Raw genomic sequence first — 20,173 nt, 5'->3', positions numbered from 1 at the left:
CTCCCATTTTTTCCTTCCTTCTCCTAGTGTCCTCCATGCTATTCCTTATGTTCCACAAATAAGTGAAACCATATGATAATTGACTTTCTCTGCTTATTTCACTTAGCATAATCTCCTCCAGTCCCATCCATGTTGATGTAAAAGTTGGGTATTCATCCTTTCTGATGGCTGAGTAATATTCCATTGTAATATGGACCACATCTTCTTTATCTATTCATCTGTTTAAGGGCATCTCGGCTCTTTCCAGAGTTTGGCTATTGCGGACATTGCTGCTATGAACATTGGGGTGCATATGGCCCTTCTTTTCACTACATCTGTGTCTTTGGGGTAAATACCCAGGCGTGCAATTGCTGGGTCATAGGGTGCCTCTATTTTTAATTTTTTGAGGCACCTACACAGTGTTTTCCAAAGTGGCTGTACCAACTTGCATTCCCACCAACAGTGTAAGAGAGTTCCCCTTTCTCCACAACCTCTCCAACATTTGTTGTTTCTTTCCCTGTCCATTTTTGCCATTCTAACTGGTGTTAGGTGGTATCTCAGTGTGGTTTTGTTTTGGATTTCCCGGATGGCTAATGATGATGAACATTTTTTCATGTGTCTGTTAGCCATTTGTATGTCTTCTCCAGAGAAGTGTCTTTCATATCTTCTGCCCACTTTTTGACTTGATTGTTTTTTGGGTGTTGAGAGGTTCTTTAGAGATCTTGGATACCAGCTCTTTATCTGTAGTGTCATTTGCAAATATCTTCTCCCATTCTGTGGGTTGCCTCTTCGTTTTGTTGACTGTTTCCTTTGCTGTGCAGAAGCTTTTTATCTTGATGAAGTCCCAAAAGTTCATTTTTGCTTTTGTTTCACTAACTTTTGGAGATGTATCTTGAAAGAAGTTGCTGTGGGCGATGTCAAAGAGGTTACTGCCTACGTTCTCCTCTAGGATTTTGATGACTCCTGTCTCACATTGAGGTCTTTCATCCACTTTGAGTTTATCTTTGTGAATGGTGTTAGAGAATGGTCGAGTTCCATTCTTCTGCATGTGGCTGTCCAATTTTCCCAGCACCATTTATTGAAGAGACTGTCTCTTTTCCATTGCATATTTTTTCCTGCTTTGTCAAAGATTATTTGACCACAGAGTTGAGGGTCCCTATCTGGGCTCTCTATTCTGTTCCATTGGTCTATATGTCTGTTTTTGTGCCAGTACCATGCTGTCTTGGTGATCACAGCTTTGTAATATAGCTTGAAGTCGGGCAATGTGATGCCCCCAGCTTTGTTTTTCTTTTTCAACATTTCCTTGGCGATTCAGGGTCTTTTCTGATTCCATACAAATTTTAGGATTGTTTGTTCCAGCATTAAAAAATGTCATTGGAATTTTGATCGGGATGGCATTGAAGGTATAGATTGCTCTGGGGAGCATAGACATTTTAACAATTTATTCTTCCAAACCATGAGCATGGAATATTTTTCCATCTTTTTGTGTCTTCTTCAATTTCTTTCATGAGTGTTTTGTAGTCCCTAGAGTATAGATCCTTTACCTCTTTGGTTAGGTTTATTCCAAGGTATCTTAGGGTTTTTGGTGCTATTGTAAATGGAATCATTTCTCTAATTTCATTTTCTATAGTTGCGTTGTTAGTGTATAAGAAAGCAACTGATTTCTGTGCATTGATTTTGTATTCTGCCACATTAGTGAATTGCTGGATGAGTTCTAGTAATTTGGGGGTGGAGTCTTTTGGGTTTTCCACATAAAGTATCATGTCATCTGCAAAAAGAGAGAGTTTAACTTCTTCTTTGCCAATTTGAATACCTTTTGTTTCTTTTTGTTGTCTGATTGCTGTTGCTAGGACTTCTAGTACTATGTTGAACAACAGTGGTGAGAGTGAGCACCCTTGACGTGTTCCTGATCCTAAGGGAAAGGCTCTCAGCTTTTCCCCATTGAGGATGATATTCGCTGTGGGTTTTTCATAGATGGATTTTATGAGCTTGAGGAATGTTCCCTCTATCCCTATACTCTGAAGAGTTTTAATCAGGAAAGGATGTTGTATTTTGTCAAATGCTTTTTCTGCACCAATTGAGAGGACCATATGGTTCTTCTCCCTCCTCTTATTAATGTGTTCTATCACATTGATTGATTTGTGAATGTTGAACCACCCTTGCATCCCGGGGATAAATCCCACTTGGTCGTGGTGGATGACCTTTTAATGTATTGTTGGATCCTATTAGCTAGGATTTTGTTGAGGATTTTGGAATCCATATTCATCAGGGATATCGGTCTGAAATTCTCCTTTTTGATGGGGTCTTTGCCTGGTCTGGGGATTAAGGTAATGCTGGCCTCATAGAATGAGTTTGGAAGTTTTCCTTCTGTTTCTATTTTTTGAAACAGCTTCAGGAGAATAGGTATTATTTCATCTTTGAATGTTTGGTAGAATTCCCCAAAGAATCCATCAGGCCCTGGACTTTTGTTTTGTTTTTGATCACTGCATCAATCTCGTTACTGGTTATTGGCCTATTCAGGTTGTCAATTTCTTCCTGTTTCAGTCTTGGCAGCTTATAGGTTTCCAGGAAGGCCTCCATTTCATCCAGATTGCTCAGTTTATTGGCATATAGTTGTTGATAATTTCTAATAATTGTTTCTATTTCCTTGGTGTTAGTCGAGATCTCTCCCCTTTCATTCATAATTTTATTAATTTGGGTCCTTTCCCTTTTCTTTTGGATAAGTCTGGCCAGTGGTTTATCGATCTTATTAATTCTTTCAAAGAACCAACTTCTAGTTTCATTGATCTGATCTACTGTGTTTCTGGTTTCTAATTCATTGATTTCTGCTCTCATTATTTCTCTTCTAATGCGTGGCTTAGGCATTGTTTGTTGCTTTTTCTCTAGTTCTTTAAGGTATAGAGTTAGTTTGTGAATTCGGGCTTTTTCTTTTTTTTTTTTGAGTGAGGCTTAGATGGCTATGTATTTCCCCCTTAGGACCGCCTTGCAGTATCCCATAGATTTTGGACCGATGTGTTTTCGTTCTCATTGATTTCCATGAATTGTTTAAGTTCTTCTTTGATTTCCTGGTTGACCCAAACATTCTTGAGCAGAGTGGTCTTTAGCTTCCAAGTGTTTGAATTTCTGCCAAATTTTTTCTTGTGATTGAGTTCCAGTTTTAAAGCATTGTGGTCCTAGATTATGCAGGGAATAATCTCAATCTTTTGGCATCGGTTGAGACCTGATTTGTGACCCAGTATGTGGTCTATTCTGGAGAAAGTTCCATGTGTGTTCGAGAAGAATGAGTATTCTGTTTTAGGGTGGAATGTTCTGTAAATATCTATGAGGTCTATCTGGTCCAATGTATCATTCAAAGCTCTTGTTTCTTTGTTGATTTTCTGCTTCGATGATCTGTCCATTGCTGAGAGTGGAGTATTGAGGTCTCCTACAATTAACGTGTTATCAATATGACTCTTTTTTTTTTTAAGATTTTATTTATTTATTTGACAGAGAGAGACATAGCGAAGAGAGGGAACACAAGCAGGGGAGAAGGAGGGGAGAAGCAGGCTTCCCCGCGGAGCAGGGAGCCTGATGTGGGGCTCGATCCCAGGACCCTGGGATCACAACCTGAGCCGAAGGCAGACGCTTAATGACCGAGCCACCCAGGCGCCCCTCAATATGACTCTTTATTTTGGTTAACAGTTGGCTTATGTATATGGCTGCTTCCATGTTGGGGCACAGATATTTACAATTGTTAGATCTTCTTGTTGGATAGACCCTTTAAGAATGATAGCGTGTCCGCCTGTGTCTCTAATTACAGACTTTAGTTTAAAATCTAATTTGTCTGATATAAGAATTGCTACCCCAGCTTTCTTTTGAGGTCCACTGGCATGGAAAATGGATCTCCATCCCTTCACTTTCAGTCTGGATGTATCTTTAGGTTCAAAATGAGTCTCTTGTAGGCAGCATATGGATGGGTCCTGTCTTTTTATCCAATCTGCAACCCTGTGCCATTTTACGGGAGCGTTTAGGCCATTCACGTTGAGAGTGATTATTGAAAGATATGAATTAATTGTCATCATATTGCCTGTGAAGACGTTATTTCTATAGATTGTCCCTGTAAATTTCTGTTGTATATCACTCTTGGGGTCTTTCTCCTTTTATAGAACCTCCCTTAATATTTCTTGCAGGGCCGGCTTAGTGGTCACATATTCTTTCAGTTTCTGCCAGTCGTGGAAGCTCTGCATCTCTTCATCCATTCTAAATGAAAGCCTTGCCGGATAAAGTATTCTTGTCTGCATGTTCTTCTCATTTAGTACCCTGAATATGTCTTGCCAGTCCTTTCTGGCTTGCCAGGTCTCTGTGGATAGGTCTGACATTATTCTGATGTTCCTCCCTCTGTACGTAAGGAATCTCTTCCCCCAACTGCTCTTAAGATGGTTTCCTTGGTTCTAAGATTTGCAAGTTTTACTATTACATGCTGGGCTGTTGGCCTGTTTTCCTTGATCTTGGGAGGGGTCCTCTCTGCCTCTAGGACTCGAATGTTTGTTTCATTCCCCAGATTAGGGAAGTTCTCAGCTACAATTTGCTCAAATACATCTTCTAGTCCTCTCTCTCTCCACTCCCTCCGGGATTCCAATTATTCTGACATTGGAACGCCTCATGGTGTCACTTATTTCTCTGATTCTATTTTCATGGATTCTGAGTTGTTTTTCCCTGGCCTCCTCTTTTCCCTTTTTATCTGTTATATTGTCTTCCAGGTCGCTTATTCGCTCTTCTGCCTCAGTTACCCTAGCTGTTAGATTATCTAGACTGGATTGGATCTCATTGATAGCATTTTTAAGTTCTGCCAATTCACCTTTCATTTCTACCCTTAGAGACTCTATGTTGCCATTAATTGATTTCTCCATTCTAGCTATTGTCTTCACAACTGCTAGCCTGAATTCCATCTCCAACATCTTGGTTATATCTGCATCCATTTGTAAATCTGCAGCATAAGTCATAATCTCTGAGTCTTTTCTGTTTTGGGGGCTCCTCCTCCTAGTCATTCTGTTGATGGGTGTTTGAGGGAATGTACAGAGTCCAAATTATTGACCAGAACCCAAGCAAGATGCACCTGTTTTCTTGGGACTTTAGGGTTGCTGGCCTCTTGTTTTCCCAGCCTGTCTTCTGTGGGAGGGGCCTGCCGCGCTGTTACTCAGGCAACCCTATTTGGGCGGAGTTGCCCTGCCCCCCTGTGGTGGGGGATGGGCTCAGTGGGAATCAGTTTTGGGGGGTTTTGTTCTCTGGCAGCTTTCCCTGGCAGCTTTCTGTATCTCTTCCGCGAGTGAGAGCAGAAGAAACTGTTTCCAACCCTCTGCCTCAGAGCAGAGAGATCGCAGTCTGTTCTTCAGTGAGCTCTCCAGGCCACACCGTCTCTGTTTCTGTCCGTGCTCCTATAAATTGCAGCGTCCTGGGTTGTGAGCCCCTCCACAGCGCTCCCAGTCCTGCCTCCAGGTTGGGGCACGTCTCTGCCCTTTGTGCTTCTAAAACCGCCAGCCGCTGCCAGTTCACACATGTGCGCACGTGCGCGCCGGGTTCCCACCCCGGGGGCTGCCCTAAAGTCCTTTCCCCGCCACTACCGGTCTGCGAGTCTGTGCCCATTCCCAGCGAGCGAGGCTGTCGCTCACCAGCGGTGTATGATCCCCATGTCCAGGAAGCTTCCTGCTGCCGTTTATCCTCCGATATCTGCCCGCAGAATCACAGCTCTCCGCTTCGTACCTCAAAACCAACTGCCTGTGATATTCTTTTTTTTTTTTTTTAAAGATTTTATTTATTTATTTGACAGAGAGAGACACAGCGAGAGAGGGAACATAAGCAGGGGGAGTGGGGGAGGGAGAAGCAGGCTTCCCACCGAGCAGGGAGCCCGATGTGGGACTTGATCCCAGGATCCTGGGATCATGACCTGAGCCGAAGGCAGACGCTTAACGACTGAGCCACCCAGGCGCCCTGCCTGTGATATTCTGTTTGTAGAGATCCAGATCTTCTTATATCTCAGGCTGATTTCATGGGTCCTCAGAGTGGTCTGGTAGAAATCCAGCTCAATTCCGGAGACCAGTTGAAATAGGGTCCCCTACTCCTCCGCCATCTTTCCCCCCTCCCTCACTTTTAAAAATTTTTAATAAATTCATTCTACAGCTTCACAACACACTAATAGATTGATGTTAAAAGGTTAATCCAAGACTGTATACCCAAGTATACCTGACAGGAATGTTCCAACGGGAAGGGGAAAAAAAAAAAGACTTGGGTGGCAATAAATCATTTTTTGTATGAAACATTCCCAAAAAGTTCAGCTCATTAAATAGAACCTTGGCTTGTAGTCCAAGGAGAAAGATGATAAAACTGAGACTATATTGTCTGTCCTAATTTGAAGAATGTACTAATTGATCCTAGGATTATCCTGGAGTTAGAGATATATGACAGTCATTTTGGCCACTCAGCACCTTGGGTTCATGAATTGTGAGTCTTCCATCTTTCACTATAGATATCAAATACTTTTTTTTAATTTTATTCATCCTCTGTTATAACTAGGATACTAACTGTACCACATAGGCTCCATCAATCATGTGTGCCCACTGTGGATCCTAAACAAAATCTGATGACATGAGAAACCATGTACAATACAGAATGCATCCTGAGAATGGCAACTGCCACAACCAGTTTCCACTGACAGCCATAAAACAGATCTGGAAGGGCATACAAATACCCACTATATTGGCACTGTTCATAGTGAAACCTATGGTGGCAGAAATGGCATCTTCTACTCAAATCCTACTATGTCAAATCAATCTACTGTCTTGAACAGATAGATGTGATAGAGGAAAGCTATTTCTAAATCCAAACTTCTTTTTTAGATAACAGGAAATAAATTCTAGAAATTTTCAATTAGTATTTTCCAAATTGGATTTTTGTTTGATTGTTGCTGTTGTCATTGTTTAGGGTAATAATGAAGCTATTATGTTAAGGTATGTTCCCTCTAAACCCACTTTGTTCAGAGTTTTGATCATGAATGGATGTTGTACTTCGTCAAACTTGTTCTGATTCTACTGAGATGACTGTATGGTTTTTATCCTTTCTCTTCTTAATGTGATATATCACATTGATTGATTTCTTAATATTGAACCATCCGTGCATCTCTGGAACAAATCTCACTTGATCGTGGTTAGTGATTTCTTTTAATGTATTGCTGGACTCAGTTTGCTAGTATTTTGTTGAAAATTTTTGCATCTATGTTCATCAACTGACCTACAGTTTTCTTTTTTTGTAAGTGTCTTTGTTTGGTTTTGATATCAAGGTACTGTTGGCTTCATAGAATGGGATTTGGAAGCTTTCCTTCTTCTACTATTTTTTGAAATACTTTGAGAATAGGTATTATTTTTTTAAATGTTTGGTAGAATTCACCTGTGAAGCCATTTGGTCCTGGACTTTTATTTGTTGGGAGTTTTTATTAGTAATTCAATTTCATTGTTAGTAATCTATCTGTTCAAATTTCTATTTCTTCCTGATTGTTTTGAAAGGTTGTATGTTTCTAGGAATTTATCCATTTCTTCTAGGTTGTCCAATTTTTTGGCATATAAATTTTTACAACATTGGCTTATAATCCTTTGTATTTCTGTGATGTTGGGTCATTACTCTCATTCTTCATTTTCATTTTTTTTTTAATTTGGTCCTCTCTGTTTTTGTTGATGAGCCTGGCTAAAGGTGTATCAATTTTGCTTATCTTTCCAAAGAACCAGTTCCTGGTTTTATTGAACTTCTCTATTTTGTCTCTATTTCATTCATTTCTGCTCTAATCCTTATTATTTCTTTCCTTCTACTGCTTTTAGGCTTTGTTTGTTTTTCTTTTTCTAGTTCCTTTAGGTGTAAGGTTAGGTTGTATAGTTGAGATTTTTCTTATTTCATGAGGTAGGCCTGTATTGCTATAAACTCCCCTCTTAGAACTGCTTTTGCTGCATCCCAGAGATTTTGGACCCTTGTGTTTTCATTGTCATTTGTCTCCTTGTGTTTTTTATTTCATATATGATTTCTTGGTTGACCATTTCAATTGTATAGTAGCATGTTATTTAGCCTCTATATATTTTTGTTCTTTCCAGATTTTTTCTTGTGATTGATTTCTAGTTTCATACCACTGTGGTTGGGAAAGATGCATGATCTAATGTCAATCTTTTTTTAATTTATTGAGACTTGTTTTGTGGCCCAACATGTGATCTATTCTGGAGAATGTTCCACATGCACTTGAAAAGAATATGCATTCTGCTGCTAAGAATTTAATGAAACAAAACAGATGAATGTAGGGGAAAGAAGAAAAAAACAGAGAGGGAGGCAAACTATAAGAGACTCTTAACTATAGAGAACAAACTGAGGGTTGCTAAAGGGGAGGTAGGCAAGGGATGGGCTAAATGGTTGATGGGCATTAAGGAGGGAACTTGCTATAATGAGCACTGGATGTTCTACATAAGTGATGAATCACTAAATAACACTCCTGAAACCAATATCACACTATATGTTAACTAAAATTTAAAGAAAAACATGAAATTAAAAAAACACTTGCAGAAACTGATAAAAATAAAGTGTATCTATTAATAATACCCTGTGACAACAGATGTGGATTAGGACTGCCTGGAATAAATGAGGATGCAGAGTGACTGATAATGTAGAAGAGGACAGGAAGATATTCTATCTAACAAAGAAGTATGAAAGGCTCTATGCCTGAGAGAGAGAAGAAGTAAGAATTCATATAGGAGTGATCCATTTCACCTCTCAAGCTAAAAATCCAAGTGTGGCTAGTTAGAAACAAAAGACACCAGAAACCCAGATAATTCAAAGATACTCCAAGTATAGACTAAACTTGCTCCTAGCTTCTTAGGGAATAATCTAGGAAAATCGACAGTCCCTTAAAAAGACCTTAATATTTTGCACTGTGCTAGAAAAACATAATATCCTTCAGGTGGTGTCTGGACACTGATTGAAGACAATATGTCTGTGTAGATAGACCTTAAGTGGTTTCCAAATTGCCCACAGCTTGAATTAGCAGTATAGGAAAATCAGAAGTCTCAACTTTTCTCAGTGAAATACATGAAAACATTACCAATTGAAGCACTTAACCAGAAAAAAAGATGAATTAGGATGATGAGGCTACAGATGTTAAGGATCTCACAGATGCTGTGACAGAAGCCATGGATTTAGCAAGGTATATTAGGTGCACACTCAAAAGAACCACCTAGAACCATGCACCTCAACACCAGGAATATGACCAAATAGTCACACTGCACTAGCAAGTGAAGGCCAAGCAGAATATATAAGGATATATAGGCCATATGGATATATAAGTGCCCCTTGTTGTAGGAACCCTCCGGGAAAGAATGAGAAGATGTGATTCAAAGACAGAAAATTAACACTTGAAAATAACACTATTGAGTTTTAGCTCAATAGTTAATATAGCATTGAGATACCAAGGGTTAAGCTCAAAGAAACTATTTTAACCCAGGGAGATCTAGATAGTCTTTAACAGCAGGTTCTTTTTTCTTTGTCTTCAGCAGAAGTAGCGGTTCAAGGTAAAATAATTTGCAGGTAATACAATTCTTTGCTAATATGAACAATAGTGTGTAAAATTCAACCCTGCCTCATACAGTAATTTTATAAACAAGTTTCCACTTCAGATACATATCAAACATAAGGCAAGTAATTTGATCTCTGTTTAATAACAGAGATATTAAAGAAAATCTTTAATAAGATTTTTAAGAAATCTTGTAAGAAAACAGATATATAAGTAAAATGACCTGAATACTCATATGGCTACTGTGCAGCACAGCTGGGACTCATACGTACACTCCCAATCTTTAGTTCTTCTAACTAAAACAGTAAAAAACAATCTAAAACCCAGAGTATATGTGACCTAAATATGTTCCCAAAATGGCTTTTGATCTAACCTCAGAAATTCAACTTAAATTAAAGATAGGGGAATTGAGAAGTTCTTTATATATCTTGGATATCAGCCCTTTGTCTGTAGCGTCATTTGCAAATATCTTCTCCCATTCTGTGGGTTGCCTCTTTGTTTTGTTGATGGTTTCCTTTGCTGTGCAGAAGCTTTTATCTTAATGAAGTCCCAAAAGTTCATTTTCTCTTTTGTTTCACTTGCCTTTGGAGATGTATCTTGAAAGAAGTTGCTGTGGGCAATGTCAAAGAGGTTACTGCCTATGTTCTCCTCTAGGATTTTGATGACTCCTGTCTCACATTGAGGTCTTTCATCCATTTTGAGTTTATCTTTGTGTATGGTGTTAGAGAATGGTCGAGTTTCATTCTTCTGTATATAGCTGTCCAATTTTCCCAGCACCATTTATTGAAGACACTGTCTTTTTCCATTGTATATTTTTTCCTGCTTTGTCCAAGACTATTTGACCAAAGAGTTGAGGGTCCATATCTGGATTCTCTATTCTGTTCCATTGGTCTATATGTCTGTTTTTGTGCCAGTACCATGCTGTCTTGGTGATCACAGCTTTGTAATATAGCTTGAAATCAGGCAACATGATGCCCCCAGCTTTGTTTTTCTATTTCAACATTTCCTTGGCGATTCAGGGTCTTTTCTGATTCCATACAAATTTTAGGATTGTTTGTTCCGGCACTTTAAAAAATGTCATTGGAATTTTGATTAGGATTGCGTTGAAGGTATAGATTGCTCTGGGCAGCATAGACATTTTAACAATGTTTATTCTTCCGATCCATGAGCATGGAATATTTTTCCATCTTTTTGTGTCTCCTTCAATTTCTTTCATGAGTGATCTGTAGTTCCTAGATATATAAAGAACTTCTAAAACTCAACACCCCAAAATCAAATAAGTCAAAAAATGGGCAGAAGACATGAACAGACACTTCTCAAAAGAAGACATACAAATGGCGAACAGACACATGAAAAAATGTTCATCATCATTAGCCATCAGGGAATTCCAAATCAAAACCACATTGAGGGCGCCTGGGTGGCTCAGTCGTTAAGCGTCTGCCTTCGGCTCAGGTCATGATCCCAGGGTCCTGGGATCGAGTCCCACTTCGGGCTCCCTGCTCGGCAGGAAGCCTGCTTCTCACTCTCCCACTCCCCCTGCTTGTGTTCCTGCTCTCGCTATCTCTCTCTCTGTCAAATAAATAAATAAAATCTTTAAAAAAAAAAACACATTGAGATGCAACCTTACACCAGTTAGAATGGCAAAAATTAACAAGGCAAGAAACAACGAATGTTGGAGAGGTTGTGGAGAAAGGGGAACCCTCTTACACTGTTGGTGGGAATGCAAATTGGTACAGCCACTTTGGAAAACAGTGTGGAGGTGCCTCAAAAAATTAAAAATAGAGGCACCCTATGACCCAGCAATTGCACTCCTGGGTATTTACCCCAAAGACACAGATGTAGTGAAAAGAAGGGCCATATGCACCCCAATGTTCATAGCAGCAATGTCTGCAATAGCCAAACTCTGGAAAGAGCTGAGATACCCTTCAACAGATGAATGGATAAAGAAGATGTGGTCCATATTACATTGGAATACTACTCAGCCATCAGAAAGGATGAATACCCAACTTTTACATCAACATGGATGGGACTGGAGGAGATTATGCTAAGTGAAATAAGTCAAGCAGAGAAAGTCAATTATCATATGGTTTCACTTATTTGTGGAACATAAGAAATGCATGGAGGACATTAGGAGAAGGAAGGGAAAAATGAAGGGGGGTGGAATCGGAGAGGGAGATGAACCATGAGAGACTATGGACTCTGAGAAACAAACTGAGGGTTTTAGAGGGGAGGGGGGTGGGGGGATGGGTTAACCCAGTGATGGGTATTAATGAGGGCACGTATTGCACAGAGCACTGGGTGTTATATGAAAAAAATGAATCATGGAACCCTATATCAAAAACTAATGATGTACTGAATGGTGACTAACATAACATAATTAAATTAAATTAAATTTTTAAAAAAGATAGGGAATTGATGGCCTTTTCAGGAAGATAACTTAGCCCTAATTACACATAAGATAAGTGTAGGACAGGTTGCAGATATAGAACTCAACAATTGAGAGAGGAGTATAAGCCCTAGCCAGCATGGATTCCTGGAAGACTCTAGTATCCTTGAACAGTGAAACTTAGTCTGAGTGGTCTGTCAGAGGTGTCAAAGTATACGTGATCTTTTGGGAATATATGGTCATATCACAGATGGATTCCTCCCTGGAGAAGGATAATAGTTAGATAAGCATGAGACCAGGGAATAAAGAGAGTAAGTAAGTAAGCAAAAGTCTAAGCACGGCCTGTGGCAGGATAAGAAGTAGAAGCAAACTAAATATAGCTTGAAGTACTCCAAGAGTTGTGCCTTTTGTTGGGATGCTAGGGAGAGGGGTTAGATGAAAAGGAGCAAGATGAAATTCTGAAGGTTTGACATATAATGCCATAAAAATGTAAATTATTATTAAACTCATTTTATGCAGTATTACCAATAATACAATTCAGACATTCAAGAATACAAAATTAAAATTCAAACACAAAGAAGCATGGAGACACAAGTAATGTTTTGCATTTAAGAAGCTAAGAATTACACTCAAAAACAGACCAAAATACAACTTGATTAAAGCATGTCTTAACAATAAAATTATTCAAGGAAGAATATAACCATCATGCAAGCTATTGTAGTTTCTGAAAGTTTGGCCAAAAATGAAAATCTATAGAAAACAATAAAAGAATGTTAAGCATAGTTGCACTTTTATATTTTCTAATACACTTACATATTTTTTAAGTGGTCCATAAACATTTTGTTTTACCTTTCTTGAATTCTATACCAGAAGTTCCTATGCCTATGCAAAAACCCCCAGGAAGAATGGAAAAGGGTGTTAACAGTAGAATGAATGAAATTAAATCCAAAAGCAAGGGTGTCAAATATTCATTTGGAGGTAAATTCCAGGGAGTTTTTTTTCATTACCTCATATAAGTTTCACAACAATATTTTAAAAAGGCAGGTCATTGCGGCTATACTTTATATATGAGAAATCTGAGTTCAAAGTGTTTAAGGTCCATGTTTATAGGTGTCAAAGTTAGCATTTAAACCCAAGTTTGGGGACACCTGGGTGGCTCAGTCGGTTAAGCATCTGCCTTCGGATCAGGTCAGATCCCACAGTTCTCCCTCTGCCTGCTGCTCCCCCTGCTTGTGCTCTCTCTCTCTCTCTGACAAGTAAATAAATAAATAAAATCTTTAAAAATAAATAAATAAACCCACGTTTGACTACAATGGCTGAGTTTTTTCCTCTAACTATACTTTATATCTCCTATAAATTTATGTTTTAATTAAATGTTTAGTTTAATAATAATCTTTATAGGTTTAAAATGAACAAAATAATTTTTATGACTATTTCCAAATGAATCTTTTACAACATAATTGTCGAAAACCTTTTTAAATTTATCTCAGAAATAAAACCAATATTTCTACTTATATTATTAAAAAATAAATGGTTAAAAATCATTTTGAGGTGGCTTTGATGGCCTCTTTACCTGCCCAACTGCTCTATCTCTTTCCAGAGAGGTCAGCATTTTCTGCTTCAGTAAAGCCTGGTGCTTCTCATGTAACACCCTCATTGTCGGTTCATATGATGCATAATGTAACTTTAACCTATGAAAAATAAAGGGCATCTTAAAGGGTAATTGAGTTAAATCAGTGATTTCCATCTAACATCTAAACCTTTTTCTTCCTCTCATTTTTTGCAGTCAAATAAAAAATGAATAACCATATAAAGGCTAACATAACAAGCCAAGAATTGCCAGAAATATTACTTGGTATGCTACTTCTCTAAACATGGTAGGAACGAGGAAGTCAGATTTCTTTTGAGTTAACTAGTTTTCTATTTCCTACCAACAGTTTTGCTGTATTCAAACATGTATTCAGAAGATTGTTATTCACTGAGAGAAAAACTTGCAGTTTCTTTAATCATTTGAGAAACAATTGTCAAAAAGACAAGGACTGCAAACAATGGAAGATTAAACATCAAAATAAACTAAAGGATGGTCTTGAAAACAAGTCTAATTAACTTATATTAGGAAAATTAAGTATAAAAATATTTCATTATCTCATAGGAGGAATAATTCAACTCAACATATGATGTAAGCACCTTTAAGATACTGTTTTATTTGAAAATGCCCTCAAAATTCCTTTTTTTACCTTTTTTACTTAAGTGTAGTTTACCTGTTGTAAAATATACAGAGTTTAAATGTTACAGTTTAGAGTTTTAAGAAATATGCATGCCCAGGTAGTCCACATTGTTATCAAAATATAGAGCATTTCTAATGCCTTCAGGAGATTCTAGAACTTCATATATTTGGAATCATAGAATATGTTCTCTTATGTAACTAACAACCAACATCACAGGAATACAAACAATTATAAGAGATTATGAAAAAGTATATGCCAACAAATTGGATAACCTGGAAGAAACAGATAAATTCCTAAAAACATATCAACTATGAAAACTGAATCATGAACAAATAGAAAAAAAAAAATTTTTTTTAAGATTTTTATTTATTTATTTGACAGCGAGAGAGGGAACACAAGCAGGGGGAGTGGGAGAGGGAGAAGCAGGCTTCCCGCTAAGCAGGGAGCCTGTTGTGGGGCTCGATCCCAGGACCCTGGGATCATGACCTGAGCTGAAGGCAGACACTTAATGACTGAGCCACCCAGGCACCCCAGAAATAGAAAATTTGAATATACTGATAACCAGCAAAGAAACTGAATCAGTAATCAAAAAACTCCCAAAAAACAAAAGCCCAGGACCAGATGGCTTCATAGGTGAATTCTACCAAACATTTAAAGAAAAGTTAATACCTATTCTTCTCAAACTATTACAAAAAATAAAAAAGGAAGGAAAACTTCCAAATTCATTCCATGAGGCCAGAAACTGACTTCTTTCACTCAGCATAATTTTAGATTCTTCTAGGCTGCTGTGCATACCAGTAATTCATTTCTTTTTATTGTGAGTTGTATTCCTTTGTATGTATATTCTACCATGTGTTTATTCAATATTCTGCTGATGAAGAACTGATTTTAGCTTGAGGCCATTATAAATTAAGGTTGCTATGAACATTCTTATGCGAAGTCATATAAGATATTTTTTGGTTCTCTTTCTCTTAGAAAAAATACCTAGGAGTTGAATTGCTGGGTTTTAACTTCTACTTCCAACAGCAATATATGACAGCCTTGGTTACTCTACCTCTCTGACCAACATTTGGTGATTAGTCTATGTAGTCTTTTCAATTTTATTATCAACTTTATCAGTTTTATTATATTTTCAAACAACCAACATGATTTTGTTTATTTTTATGTATTTGTTTATTTTTGTTTATCCCTTTGCTAGTTTATTGGTTTCTGATCTTTTTATTATTTCATTTCTTTTTCTTTCTCTGCATTTTTTTTTAGCATCTAAGGTACAAGATTAGATTATTAGTATAAAATTTTCTTCTCTAAGCATTTAAAACTATCAATTTAAAAAAATTAAAAAAATAAAACTATCAGTTTTACCTCCTTAACCACTGCTTTAGCTGCATCCCACTCTTTTTAATATGCTTCATCTTCAGCCATTCAGATCAAAATACTTTCTCACTTCCTTTTCTGACTCATGGACTGTTTAGAACGATGTTACTTAATTTCCAAATATTTGGGAATTTTCCAGAGAGCTTTTTGTCATTGACTTAATTTAATTTGGTTGTGGTCAGAGACATATTTTGTATGACATCGATTCTCTGAATGGGTGAGCATATGATCTATTTTGTGCACATGAAAAGTCCAAAGTAGAATTCAAGAAATGTCAATTACACTCAATTAATTGATGCCTTATTCTATAGACTTAAGAGACTTCTTGCCTTTTTTTCTAATAATTGCTAAAAGAGGAATGTTAAAATCTCCGATTGTAACTGTGGAAATATCTATTTTTATGTTTTATCAGATTTTGCTTCATATACTTTTGAAGCTCTTACATTAGAGCCATGCATATTATGACTTCCTGATAAACTGACTCTTTTTTATCTTATTGAAATGGCCTCTTTTTCTCTAATTCTCAGGATGACACTGAGGATGTTGTTTCTGTATCCCTTCTCCTTAGGCCCAGTGGGCATGCAGAGGTGGCTCTCCTTCCCTAGAGAGAGCTAACACTTCAGCTGTGCTGCGAACTGCAGTAGAGGTATCTTCCCCAGAAGGTAAATGCCTTCCTGAAGTTGGCCCTACTTCCTCCTCTCCTAACTGCCAAGCTAATGGTTTGGTAAGGGAGAAAGGAGACTATATACATCCAAACTGCTGTAAGAATTAATCATATATTAACAGGAACCAAAAAAGCACCAGAGACTGGATTTTGATATGCTAAAAGGGCTATAACCTAAGACTGGATAAACAATAATTTGCTTAAGACACTGGATTTTGCAAGTACTGAAACAAGTACTCCAGTGGATGTAACAAAGTCACTGCTGAGGTGACTCTCAGAAATCTGGAAAAAGTGATAGCTAACACTCAGAAAAGTGAAAAAACCTTGAGCTGCCCTAGTGACAAAGAGTAGAAAAGGAACTCCATAACACCACAGCAATTATACACTGTGATGACAGTCCCCGTTCTTCCACAAAATTACCTATAGCTATTTACTTGTGTGACGATGTACTGGGAAAGGATATTTTAAGAAGTTATTATTAATATCCACAAACCCAGAGTGACATCACAGCCCCTATGTTAGAAAGGGGATTTACAGAGGCCAGAGAATAAGTAGCATCATGGCTAAGGTCTGGTTCAAAGTGGGCTTATTTGGTCCATGTACCCACCCAATGAACACTCCCAGATTCCTTGAATAAATAATTTTAACTGATATATGAAGCAGCTGGAGTAAGCTATCAAAGTTGAGAAAGTCACTCCAGTGTCTTCTTCTGACATAGGATAGACTACTTGAAATTGCCTCACAGGCACAATTCTGTTTATTTTTTTAGTCTTTTTTTCTCTGAAGCTCTGTTAACTCTTTTCAGCTTCCTTTCTTAGTGAATTTTTTTGTTGCAAATATGTTTTCCATTTTGAGAACTTCCATTTGGTTCTTTGTTTATAGTTTCCATTTCACTTCTGCTATTTCCCAACTGTCCACTCACTATATTCATTATTTTCTTTAAAATTCTGAACATTTCATAAGAGCTGTTTTAAAGACTTCATCTACTAGTTCTGTTATTTCGGTCATTTCTGGGTCTGTTTCTATTTTTTCCTGGATATGTATGGGACACATTTTCCTGCTTCTATATATGTTATATATTTTATCATATGTTGGACATATATTTATCTGAACTTTGTTCTCTTCCTTTAAAGAGTTTTGTTCTGGCAGACAGTTAATTTACTGATGGGAAATTTGAACTTTTCAAAGCTTACTTTTAATCTTTTATTAAGGCAAGTTTAAAGTAGTTCCTTCTCTAGGGCTAGAATAGCTCTGCTCCTATGAGATGGTTTATCAAGGGTCTTTTTTTAAAGATTTTATTTATTTATTTGAGAGAGAGAGTGAGAGAGAGAGCATGAACGGGGTGGGACAGAGGGAGAAGCAGACTTCCCACTGAGCAGGGAGCCTGACGTGGGAGGCTGGATCCCGGGACTCTGGAATCATGACCTGAGCTGAAGGCAGACCCTTAACAGACTGAGCCACCCAGGCTTATCAAGGGTCCTAACTGAATGCCCAGAGTTTTTAGTCAGGTTCCTCCACTGTAGCTGGTCAGAATTCCTACATCTGCAAACTCTGGAATCTCCATTTAACTCATAGTTTCCCAGCAGCTGTTCTTTGTAGGCATCATTCTCTCACTATTCCAAAACTTAGTCTTTGGTCAAAGATTAAAGGGAACTACTACAAATATTTCTTATATTTCTTTCATTCACCTCCCACCTTTTGTGTATCCAATCCTGCAAATTCCAGCTCCCTCGGCAGCCCTGCCTCATCAGTTAATCAAGATAACTGTGTTCTGACTGTGTTCTACTTTGCCACACTATTGTCAGAATAAGTACTTCTGGACCAAAATCTGAGGTGATCATGCCGCTCACTTTGAATGGTTCCCTTCTCTTAGGCATCACAGTCCTACTCTGCCAATTTTCCAACATCTAAAAAAAAACAGCTGCCAAAAATTTTATTCAGTTTTGTAGTTCATTACAGTTGAAGAGCTCATCTATTGCCAGTTGGAAAGCTAGTTCTATACCAGTTACTCTGACATGGATGCAAGCAGAAGAGCCCCAAAATAATGTTAAATGTTTTTCTATTAAAAAAATAAGAGAGCACGTGGGTGGTTCAGTCTGACTTCCACTCAGGTCATGATCTTGGCATCCTGGGATGGAGCTCCAAGTCAGGCTCTATGCTGAGCAGGGAGTCTGCTTGTCCTTTTCCTTCCCCCACCCCGACTTGTGTGCTCTCTCTCAAATAAATGAATAAAATCTTTAAAAAAATAAAAGGAGTCCTTGTTTTGCACAATACTTTCATGAAAGTATTTATAAAAGTCATTGATTTGTAAGTCATATTTATCTTAACATAATGTATTATTATACCTCATTGTTGAAAGCAATAAAACCTAAGCACTAAAGTTAAGTTACATATACATTTAATATATATATATAGTATGTATTAAAATTCAACCATATTCAGCAAAGCATGAGAGAGTAATAAAATAAAAATGTAAGTAGTATGTACAGTTCTATCCCCCATTCCACTTAATGTGCTATATATACACTTTGCTGTATACTACACACTTCCATGAATATTATATATTTATAAACACATATTCAGCTACAGAGTTATATACACAAAACAGTGTGTGCTGTAATTTGTAGACAAATGCAAGGATTGTTATTATTGATGGAACAATTTTTCCTGTATTACTAACTTTAGCATCTAACTCATTCATGGGATATGAGTTGATAATCCTTTATCCCAAGAATTAGCATCATGTAGAATACCCCTAGAATATAAAAAGGAAACAACATTCAAAAAACCCTTCTGTTGGTAAGGATGCAGAGAAACATGAATCCTCTTACCCTGTTGGTCGGAATGCAAACTGGTGCAGCCACTCTGGAAAACAGTATGGAGGTTCCTCAAAAAGTTAAAGATAGAACTACCCTATGACCTAGCAATTACACTACTAGTATTTACCTAAAGGATACAAAAATACTGATTCTAAGGGGCACATGCACCCTGATGTTTATAGCAGCACTATCAACAATAGCCAAATTATGGAAAGAGCCCAAATGACCATCGACTAATGAATGGATAAAGAAGATGTGTATACATACACACATAGGAATATTACTCACCCATCAAAAAGAATGAAATCTTGCCATTTGCAACAACATGGATGGAGCTGGAGTGTATTATGCTAAGCAAAATAAGTCAGAGAAGGACAAATGCCATAGGAGTTCACTCATATGTGGAATTTAAGAAACAAAACAGATGAACATAGGGGAAGGGGAAAAAAAAAGAGAGAGAGATGGAGGCAAACCATAAGAGACTCTTACCTATAGAGAACAAACTGACATTTGCTGGAGGGGAGGTGGGAGGGGGTTGGGCTAAATGGATGATGGGTATTAAGGAAGGTACTTGTGATGAGCGCTGGCTGTTATATGTAAGTGATGAATCACTAAATTCTACTCCTGAAACCAATATTACACTATATGTTAACTAACTAGAATTTAAATAAAAACTTGAAACAAACAAAAACCTTCTGTTTAGTCAGTCTGAAAGAGTGTGTCTGTTTTGTAAGTTCCATAGGTAGCTCATAATTCATCTGCTTATAAGTTCTAACTTTTGATATTGATAATTCTGAAAATAAGTAAATTCATAAGAAACTCATGTTAAGTGATAACTCCTATAAAGCTGATAGGTAAAATCAACTAATTATCTACTTAGTTAAACAATTTACAGAAAAAAATTAAGACTGACGTTTTGTGATTTACAGTGAAAGGAATATAGATATGTAACTGAAATATTTGGGTAAAATATTAACATAGAGAACTTAGACTCTAATTTAGCCTGGCATGGAAAACATTCTTCCTTACAGTTGATTTATTATGCAATAGTACAACAATCAGACAAGGTGTTCACTAGTGATTAACTTCATCTCTAGTTTTTTTGTGACTGAGGGTATCATTGAAATTTTGTCTTAGGTCCTTAGAAAA

At 37.5% G+C, this 20,173-nt stretch overlaps 1 protein-coding gene across 1 annotated transcript in view; it reads right to left on the bottom strand.

Annotated features, from left to right (window-relative positions):
• SPAG16 (sperm associated antigen 16) overlaps window positions 1-20,173 on the bottom strand; it is a 943,524-nt gene that overhangs the window by 883,282 nt on the left and 40,069 nt on the right. Inside the window, exon 7 of the mRNA XM_064587011.1 lies at window positions 13,513-13,630. Within this exon, the coding sequence (XP_064443081.1) occupies window positions 13,513-13,630 (118 nt within the window). The remainder of the gene's footprint in view (window positions 1-13,512; window positions 13,631-20,173) is intronic.

The sequence above is a fragment of the Mirounga angustirostris genome, unplaced genomic scaffold (assembly GCF_029215605.1).
Source record: "Mirounga angustirostris isolate CCGP_5_RB_7025 unplaced genomic scaffold, mMirAng1.0.hap1 SCAF_3, whole genome shotgun sequence".
Taxonomy (NCBI): domain Eukaryota; kingdom Metazoa; phylum Chordata; class Mammalia; order Carnivora; family Phocidae; genus Mirounga; species Mirounga angustirostris.
The sequence above is the reverse complement of the archived record's forward strand: the minus strand, read 5'-3'. Positions and strand labels throughout refer to the sequence as shown.